The sequence below is a fragment of the Pituophis catenifer genome, unplaced genomic scaffold (assembly GCF_029215685.1).
Source record: "Pituophis catenifer annectens isolate HBS135680 unplaced genomic scaffold, rPitCat1.0.hap2 SCAF_7, whole genome shotgun sequence".
Classification (NCBI taxonomy): domain Eukaryota; kingdom Metazoa; phylum Chordata; class Lepidosauria; order Squamata; family Colubridae; genus Pituophis; species Pituophis catenifer.
Genome location: NW_027256887.1, coordinates 89,568,347 through 89,577,879, shown reverse-complemented (window position 1 = coordinate 89,577,879; position 9,533 = coordinate 89,568,347). Strand labels below are relative to the sequence as shown.

General features: G+C 52.4%; 1 protein-coding gene across 2 annotated transcripts; it reads right to left on the bottom strand.

Annotated features, from left to right (window-relative positions):
- Positions 1-2,415: 2,415 nt before the first annotated feature.
- On the bottom strand, positions 2,416-9,259 carry RABL2B (RAB, member of RAS oncogene family like 2B). 2 transcript variants are annotated; one of them, XM_070948021.1, is made up of 8 exons: positions 9,045-9,259; positions 7,958-7,987; positions 6,674-6,753; positions 6,146-6,225; positions 4,810-4,921; positions 4,013-4,110; positions 3,821-3,904; positions 2,416-2,799 (listed from the first exon to the last, which is right to left on the bottom strand). In XM_070948021.1, the coding sequence occupies exons 1-8, from the start codon at positions 9,164-9,166 to the stop codon at positions 2,704-2,706; spliced, it is 702 nt and encodes a 233-aa protein (XP_070804122.1). In that variant the 5' UTR covers positions 9,167-9,259; the 3' UTR covers positions 2,416-2,703. The 2 variants fall into 2 exon arrangements, with proteins under 2 accessions (XP_070804122.1, XP_070804121.1); XM_070948020.1 differs by lacking the exon at positions 7,958-7,987 and having other exon boundaries at positions 6,674-6,873; positions 9,045-9,256.
- Positions 9,260-9,533: the final 274 nt, after the last annotated feature.

The following is a 9,533-nucleotide window of genomic DNA, read 5'->3' as shown; positions in this document are numbered from 1 at the left end:
TTTCCCTGGGACCTCAGCACCGTCTGGAGAAGGCAAGGTTGCGTTGGGTTGCGTAACTATTTTGTTGTGCACACAAGCAACCCTTAATATGAAGATCAGCTTCTACAAAGGCTAAGAATCGGAATCTATATCCCTGTAAGTTTAAATCCTGTCCCCGTCTCCCCCCGATTTTCTTTGTAACAGATGTTTGGCAATGTGTTTTATTGTTTACAAAATGTAAATATCAAAATGTGTTTACAAAATGTACCCGTTCTGGTCCCAGGCTCTTCATTTTCCCCTTTTGCTCCCCTGTATGCCTCTAAACCCATCTTTCCTAACTGGAGAACTTCTGTTTGTCAAGTCGGCTGTAAAAGTTGTTCAATTCTGCACACTTGATCAGCAGCTGTTGGGTCCCTGTTGCACGTGTAAAACTCCGGACACGTTTAGGCCGCCCAACAGCAGTGCAGCGTCATGAAGGTGTCCTCACCTTGACTCTGTAGGGACTTAAAAGTGACGTGTCTGATGGCTCTGCTGTGATGGGATGTCCCACGCATCTTGTACAACTTCCCAGCTCAGCTCTCTGAAGCATGGAAAGATCAGTCAAGGGGGCCACACAGAGTTGGCCCAGTCCGCTGCTGTCCCTTCCACTGTTCCACCTGGCCATGAGCAACCATCTGAAGACCACTGAAGGGCATTGAAGAGTTGGCAGGTGCTTGTGCATCCAGCATCCACAGCCAAATATAGTTGGGCGGTACAATCTGCCCCGTGGCCAACCCCACAGCTGGCACCTTTCCTTGCACCACAACATGCTTACTGTCAGTCTGTTCATCGGTAACGGTGCCATCTTCAGATCCAGCAGTTTTACCCTTGCCAAGTGTCCATTCTTTCACTTGGGTCGACCCGGCCAAGCTTGCCTTTGGGTGAAGATTGGAGGTGGATCTTCTCTACTTCAGATCTTCACCCAAAGGTAGTCTTGGTCAGCTTGACCAAAGGGCAAAACTGCTGGAACTGGAGCACAGCTACTGATGATCGGAGTGCCAGGAAGCATCAACCTTCTCCACTTCCGAGGCCAGCTGTTGTTTGGGGTGGGGGTGCCGCCTTTTCAATAAAGACCACCTACCCATGCTAGTTACTGTTGGGGGGGTCCCTTTACTTCACAATGTCCCCCAATCCTGAAAATGTGAGGGGTCCTTTGCTCAGGTGAGTCCTGCTAGGCTCAGGAATTTCCTAATGATCAGCTATCACAAATCAAAACTGTGTCATGGCGGCCCTTTTAGCCCATTACGGCTGACCACGAAGTCTTTCTCCACCTAACGGTCAGTCTCTGTGAAACCCAGAGAACCGGGGAGGGGCCATTTGAGGAAAAGAAGACCGTGTCAGAATTCCTAGAGGAGGCTTGCTTTAAAACAGCAGGGGTCTCCAACCTTGGCAACTTTAAGATTGAGGGGCTTCAACTCCCAGAATTCCTCAGCCAGCAAAGCAAAGAGTTGAAGTCCACCAGTCTTAAAGTTGCCAAGGTTGGAGACCCCTGTTTTACAGGACCTCTCTAGGACTTTGCCTCAGGACCTAACTTTATGGTAAGTACAACTCAACCAACGATTGTGGGAAGCAGCCTTGGAGAGCGATCCCAATGAACCCTCCATGACCTAATCATGAGAGCAACTGGATCCGATGGGACATGTTGTCCCAACGTTGATCAAATACAGGTAGTCCTCGACTTACGACAGTTCATTTAGTGACCGTTCAAAGTTACAATGACCCAGGAGAAAAGTTTTTCACACTTACAACCACTGTGACATCCCTGTGGTCATATGATCAAAATTCAGACGCTTGGCAACTGGTTCGTATTTATGACGGTCGCAGTGTCCCTGGGATCATGTGATCCCGTTTTGCGATCTCCTGACAAGCAAAGTCAGTGGGGGAGGCCAGATTCACTTACCAACCGTGTTACTAACGTAACAACTGCAGTGATTCACTTAACAACCATGGCAAGAAAGGTCGTAAAATGGGGCAAAATTCGCTTAACAAATTTTCCGCTTAGAAACATAAATTTTGGGCTCCGTGTTAGTCGTAGGCCGAGGACTACCTGTATTCAAAGAGTTTCGGATACCTATTCCTCACCTGTTGTAGATATGAGCCTTTCTTGGCATCATCTAGTCTGGAAAAGGTGCCGGAGGGGGGTGGGGGTGGGGTTGGGGGCAGGAGACAATTTCCATTTTCGGAGGGGATCAGAGTCTCCGTAAAGACATCACACTGGACCGTGAAGGTTTCACACAACCTTCCTAGACTGCGGGGCCTGCTGTGCTTGTGTTCCTCCAGGAGTTGTGCTGCAGAAGACGCAACCCAGCGCAGGCCGCCTGAGTTCCTTCCCTTTCTCAGGGTGCAACACAACCAGAGGTTGCCCCTTTGCTTTCTCAGAGAAGCTACCAGGCTTGGTTTCCAGACTTCCAAAATTTATTTCTCCAGGTGAAATCTTTGCAACAACAACAACAACAGAGACTACGGGTCCTTCTAGAAGTGAAACGGGGGCCTTGATGAGCCTCGAGGTCTCTACCAGAGCCGGCAGCCCCTCCTCTCTGGGCTAGGAAGCCTGGTCCGCCCTCCGCCTCCTCCCAGGGCAGCAGAGCTGACTTCCATCTGCTGGCCTTCTCTGAGGTCCCTGGCGGCCTCCGCTGAGCAGGGAGGGCTGCCCACGGTCTCTGTGCAGGTGTGGGCGGCCCATGGTTACTCGTTCCCGGGGCTCAGGTGGACCGGGGAAGTCTCCCCTTGACTGGCCTCCTCTGTGGGGGAGTCCTCCTCCTTCGCCTCTAGCTCAAAATTCTACAAGGAAACGAGAAAGAAGATCCAAACAGATGCTCCACGCCTGGGCTCTTCTAGGGCAGCGGCCTGCAATTACCACCTCTGCAGCCACATGGCAAAGGATCATGGCAAGAGAAGGCTTCCAGATAGACAGAAGGGAGGGAGGAAGGAAGGAAAGAAGAAAAGAAAGGAGGGAAGAAAAGAAGAAAGGGAGGCAGGAGAGGGGGAGGAGGGAAGGAAAGAAAGAGGAAGAGAAGCGGGGGCTATGAGCCGAGGTGGCGCAGTGGTTAGGGTGCAGTATTGCAGCTACTTCAGCTGACTGCTAGTTCAGCAGATCAGCGGATCAAATCTCACCAGGCTCAAGGTTGACTCAGCCTTCCATCCTTCCGAGGTGGGTAAAATGAGGACCCAGATTCTTGGGGGCAATATGCTATTTAGTATACTGTCTTTGGTGTAAGCCGCCCAGAGTCCTCGGAGAGTGGGCGGCATGGAAATATAAATAAATAAATAAATAAAATAAATAAATAAATAAATAAGAAAATGCTGGAAAGGGGATTAAGCAAAAAAGATTTGTAACCAATCAATACACTTTCGGTAATTGTAATGGATGATAGTTGTTTTATATTTTAAGTTTTGTTTAAAAAAATTTTTTTTTTTCAAAAATAAAAAAAAAAAAAGGAGGGAAAGGAGGAGACAGGAAGAGAGGGATGGGGAAGGAGAGGAGAAAGGCAGGCAGGCAGGAAAGAGGTATGGAGGAGGGAAAGAAAGAGGGAGGGAGATGGGAGGGAAGGGAGGGGTTTCCCCACCTGAGAAAACTTAAGTTGGGGAGAATAAGCCTCATGGCTGCCAGGCACACAAACTACTCACTAACTGCAGCTATGTGCCATCGTGGTTAGCACCAGAAGCCACACCGTGTGCACCCAGAGGTTCCCTGAACAACCATCTCCCTCCAACCTGCCAAAGAGCCAATTCCCGGGGGGGGGAGGCGGCGGGGCAGGAATGTGCCTCCAGCCCCACACAGCCGCCCAAGGCGCTCTCTTACCTCCAGCTCCTTCAGGACTTCATCCATAAAGTCCCCCGAGTTCTGCTTGTAGGCCACGGCCAGCTTGATGGCATCGCTGAAGAGCTGCGGAAGAGAACGCAGAGGTCAACCAGGGAGACCCCCGCTGGGCACCCCTTCCCTGCCCCCCCCGCCATCCCCCCTCGGCCAGGAATCCGAGTCTTCCTCCCCCACCTTCACAACGTTGGTGCCATCTGCTGCAGACACGAAGTAGAGAGGCAGGTTGAGCTTCTTGGGAAAGTTGAAACTTTTCTGCGTGGCCTTCAGGTCGGCTAGAAAAAAGCGAGAGAGAATATCGGGTGACCTCAGAGCCTTTCCAGGAGGGGCCGAAGCCCATTTCACCCAGGAGGGTCCCAGGTGACGCAGCCCAAGACAAGGAAGGACCTACGGGCTTAATTCAGTGACTGAAATAACCCAACTGCCGAGTTTTCAACAAGAAGCACCGAGGAATGAATTGCCCAAACATGGCAGGTTCTTACAGGGTAACAGAGTTGGAAGGGACCTTTGGAGGTCTTCTAGTCCAACCCTCTACTCAGGCAGGAAAACCGCTACCATTTCAGACAGGCTGGATGGGAGCGACAACTTTGAGTTGGGGAACTGCAGCCCTGCGGGCTGACACCTCCCTTAAGCTCCTCACCAGGGACATCGCCCCCAGGAGTCCACATTTACCACTTTAAGAAGGGATTGGACAACCGTTTGTCTGATACGGTAAAGAGTTTCCTGCTTGAGCAGGGGGGTTGGACTAGAAGACCTCCAAGGTCCCTTCCAACTTTCTGCTATATTGCATTTTCCAATGGAAAACATCCTTTTCGTTCTAGACCGGTTGGTGCAGCTTTAAGAGGAAGCAGTCTTGGGGCAATGGGTGCTGTGTGGCCTTAAAAGCCTGAAGGCCAGAAGATTTCCCCCTTGCCCAAGAATCAGATCTCCTCCCCCGGTGGACTTCCCAGAGGTGAAAAGGGGAGGAGGCCCACCATCTATTTTGTTGGCCACGACGATACAAGGGATTTGAGGCCGGAATTCACGCAGCTCCTTATACCAGTTGGTCAGGTTCTTGTAGGTGACCTTCCTCTGGACATCAAAGACCTGGAAAGGGCAGGGGGGAGAAGAAGAGGACAGCTTATCGTGAGCTAATCCAAATACAACCAAAATCTCAGATCCTGGTGAGACAAAGCTCAGGGTGCAAATAATCCCAGGAAGAAACATCTACTAGACCAGGGGTCTCCAATCTTGGCAACTTTAAGACTTGTGGACTTCAGCTCCCAGAATTCCTCAGCTGGCTGGTTGGAGAAAGGTTAGAGACCCCTGCACTAGACGTTGTAGGCTTGTTCAACATTTCAACATGCTAGAGTGAGAGACCAGCCAAGACTGGAGAAGGAGTCAGGTGGGGAATTAGTCTGGAATCCTTACGTAGGCAAAAAAGGGCAAGTATCAGATCTGCCACCTTGCTCCCGCTTGCCTTAGTGCCAGCCTTCATAGACTCCCGGGGGAGGGAAACTGTTTGGGAGAGGGGAAGGGGGGGAAACTCCAAAGTACTTTATACCAGCTGGAGACAAGGCTTCAGGGATGCTGGGCCAGAGAGAAAAATGCAGCTGCATTCCGAGGACGACCGTTCCAAAAACATGTTTTGAATATGATTGCACACAAGGGGAGCAGCAGGAGGGCAGAGGTAGGAAACGGGGGATTTCTCTAGGGAATTGGTGCGGGAACCTCAGAGCTGGCTTTGTTTCACTGTACTTCCACTTGACTGTAGTAAAACTATACCCGACTCTAAAAATGGAGTCATGGATCGTCCTTGCCTTGGGTTCAAGTCGAGGCAGGACTGGCAGCAAGATCCAATCTCCCTTGAATGCCACTGAACCTTTTCTAGTTTGGTCCAGGAGCAGATTACCGGTCTGGGAAGATTCCTGTGAAACAGGCACGAGCAAATGAAGTAGCTAACCGAACCCTTTACACGTGGATTTGGTTACTCGCTCCAAACATCAGCCGAGCAATCTTCTCACTCTCATTGATCAGGACCGAGTGTGGTGGCTCCATGGCTGCAGTGGAGTGGGTGGGAAGAGGGATCGTGGAATGAGCCGGAGAAGATGCTCTTCTGGCTCTGTGGCACCTCCCGTGTGGAGGCCAAGAAAAATATGGAAGACTCTGTCCCACCAGCACCAGAAAAAAGACAACGGAGCCCTGGAGTCAGAAGGAGGATCTCTATCATCCTGAAGAGACCCCTCACTCAAGCATTTTGCCTGCTCGGAAAAACCCACTGGCTCTCGCTGGACAACTCCCACCCCAAACCCCACGTGCCCGTTTCCTTACCATGATGCAAGCATGGGCCTTGTGATAGTAGGACGGGTGCATGCTCTGGAAACGCTCCTGGCCGGCAGTGTCCCAGAAGTCTGGAAAGCAGGAATTCCACAGCTCACAAAGGACCCACTTAACTAACAGAATCTCTCTGGGTCAATATTTCTCAACCTCGGTGGCTTGAAGATGGGTGGACTTCAACTCTCAGAATTCCTCAGCCAGCAGGGAGTTGGAAGTCCGCCCATCTTCAAATGGGCCGCTTCTCTAAATCAGAAGATCCATTAAGTCAGCCTCCTCGAACCTGGGATCTTCTGAACATGTGTGGACTCTCTGAGCCCTTGTAGGTGCCGGGGAGAGAGAGATGAAGGATCTGCTGCTGAGACCCAATGACAGGGGCATCTCCCATCCAGCAAGCTTCTCAGCCCCTCAATGGGCAACTTCAAGCCATGGACAGATGTGTAATCAGAATGGGGTCCCACCCAATGAGATCAGGGAGTGGACTCTACACGATGGTCTCCCCAACCGCGTCCAGCAAGCGCTTACCCACAAGAACTGTCTTGCCGTCCACGGTGGCTGTGTACTTGTAGAGGGTCAGGGCAAAGGTCGAGAGCTGCTGTGGTTTGCTGTGGGTCAGGGTCAAGGAAAGGAGGCGGAAAACCACGGTGGTCTTCAGAAAGAAAGGAGCGAAGTAGAGGTTCCTCAGAAGAGGCAAGCCCATCAATGCAGCATCAGCCCACCCAACCCTAGAGTGAGTTTAGGACAGTTTTAGAACAGGACGTAGAATCATACGGCTAGAAGGGACTTCAGAGGTCTTCTAGTCTAACCCCCTGCTCCAGGCTGGAGACCTTGTATCATTCCTGGTCAATCTTCTGACAACGCAAAGTCAAGGAGGAAGCCAGATTCATTTCACAACCATGTTACTCACTTACAATCTGGGGCAAGAAAGGTCATAAAATGGGGCAAAACTCGTTTAACCACTGACCTGCTTAGCAGTGGAAGTTTTGGGCTCATTTGTGGTCACAAGTCAAGGGCTACCTGTATCTTAATTACAGCTTTAATTATTTCATTAAATTATTTCCTGGGTAGGTAGAAGGTAGGTAGGTAGGTACAGTAGGTAGGTAGATAAATATATAGATGCATGAGAGATTATAGGGATGGATGGATGGATAGATCGAAGATAGTGATTAGATATAATACAGTGATCAGAGGTAGAGATAGATATAAAGATAGATAGAACATATGATGGCTAGACAGACAAACAGATAGTACATAATGGATGGATGGATGGATAGAAGAAAGAGAGGGATGGATGGATGATATAGATAGATAGATAGATAGATAGATAGATAGATAGATAGATAGATAGATAGATACCGTGTTTCTCCAAAAATAAGACCCTGTCTTATATTTTTTTGAACCCTGAAATAAGCACTTGGCCTTATTGCCATGCGCTCAAAAGCCTGATTGGATTTATTATAAGGGGATGTCTTATTTTGGGGGAAACAGGGTAGATAGATAGATAGATAGATAGATAGATAGATAGATAGATAGATAGAACACAATAGATGGATGGATAGATAGATAGAAGAAAGAGGGATGGATGGAGAGATAGAGGAGAGATTGGAAGAAAGGCCCTGGCTAATTTCCAATTCTCTCCTTCTTTGGGCCATCCGAATCTTCCGGGCTCGTCCATTTGGGAAGGCCAGGTTCCTTCTGGATGCTGGAAGGAACTCCAGCTGGTTTTAGTCCCCCAAGAGCCGTGGAGATGCCTCCGCACGCTTTTCCTGGGGTGGGGTTTCCCCCCGTTGGCCAAGTGTCAAAGGATACAATCCCTCCATGAGGAAGCGTTCCATCAATCTGGAAAAGAGGGAAAACGGGTCCAGTTTCTGTAGGAGACGGCCAGGCAGAGCCCGGGGTGGGGGTGGGGGTGGGGGTGGTCAAAGGCATCATCGGTCTGGAGTCCTTACACCCCCAAAAGAGACCTAAGACCAGCCTCCCCCTCCCCATGAAGTCCATTGACTCTCAATTGCCTTGACCATTACTAGATCAGATTATTATGTGTACAGGTAGTCCTGGACTTACAATAGTTTTGTTTAGTGACCATTCGAAGTTACGACAGCACTGAAAAAAGCGACTTATGACCATTTGTCACACGACCATTTCAGCGTTCCCATGGTTACGTGATTAAAATTTGAACGCTTGGCAACTGACTCATATTTATGACAATTGCAGTGTCTGGGGCGGGGGGGGGGGGTCGGGGGGGGGTCACATAACCCCCTTTTGCAACCTTCTGGCCAGCAAAGTCCATGGAGGAAACCAAGGAGGGAGCGGAAAGCATCTCAGCTGATGGGGTGAAGGCAGCTGCCTCCTTGTCCCAAGGACCCGGTGCTGAGCTTGTGCAGCCTGTCTGGAGGGACTCAACCAGACCCGCATCCATAACCCATCCGAGCCAGCGGTGGGGCGGAGGGGCGTCAATCCCCAGGATTCCCCAGCCAGAGGTCGCCTTAGAGGTCGTCTAAACGTGCCTATCAGAGCACCTGGAGCATCTAGCGGAGCTGCTGCGTCCTCAGGTGGCCACCCTGGGAGGGGAGGGCAAGAGCCCCCCTCCCCTCCCGGGACCACCCGTGGGGCAGTTGAGCCCCCTCTGCTCCGAAGCCCCCATCGGCCGTTGTGGCTCTCTGGGGAGGGAGGGGGGGGGCGGGCGATGTCGGGTCCAAAGGGCCTCAGGGGCCCCATCCTGGGCTGCAGAGTTAGGGGGGGTCGCGACCCTCTCCCGTGGCTCGGGCTCCGGAGGGGGGGGGCGCAGAGCAGCGGAGCGCTGCCCAACGGTTGCGCGGGGCGGCTGAGCGAGAAGAAGACCCTCCTCCGTGGGGGGGGGGGGAAGGGGGAGGGGGCCGCCCCCCCTCCCACTCACTTGGACTTGCCGACGGCGCTGTCGCCCAGGCAGATGATCTTCACGTTCTCCGCCGCGTCGTACTTGTCCTGGTCGAGGCCGGCGTTGGGGGGCTCCCCCTGGGGACCCCCCGCCTTGGCCATGCAGCGCCGCGCACCGGCTTGCGAGGGACGTCAAAGCAGCCTCGCTCCCCCGGCTCTGCAAGGCTGCGCCCGCGGGCGCCTCTCCCACCGCCGCCCCCCCAGCCCCGCTCCCCGCCCAGGAGACGCCGGCTCGGCTGCCAGGCGACCGGCCGGATGCTGCGCGCGGCCCCGCGGGACTCGGCCGCCCCTCCCTTCCCGCTTCCCTTGGCAAGCCCTGGAAGGGGGGGAGGGGGCCGCCGGGCGTGCAAAAGCGTGCAAAGCCGTCCCGGCCGCCCCTGCGAACCAGGAAGTGTGCAAAAGCGCCGCCTTGCTCCTCTCGTCCTGCTCCCCTTGCAAAGCGTGCAAAAGTGTGCGCCGGCCTCCCGCT

Coding starts and splice junctions, on each gene's coding strand:
- RABL2B (XM_070948020.1), bottom strand. CDS start 9,166: ATGGCCAAGGCGGGGGGTCCCCAGGGGGAGCCCCCCAACGCCGGCCTC. Junction 6,226..6,673: donor CGGCAAGACAGTTCTTGTGG/GTAAGCGCTTGC, acceptor CCTGCTTTCCAG/ACTTCTGGGACACTGCCGGC. Junction 3,905..4,012: donor ATGGCACCAACGTTGTGAAG/GTGGGGGAGGAA, acceptor TCTCTTCCGCAG/CTCTTCAGCGATGCCATCAA.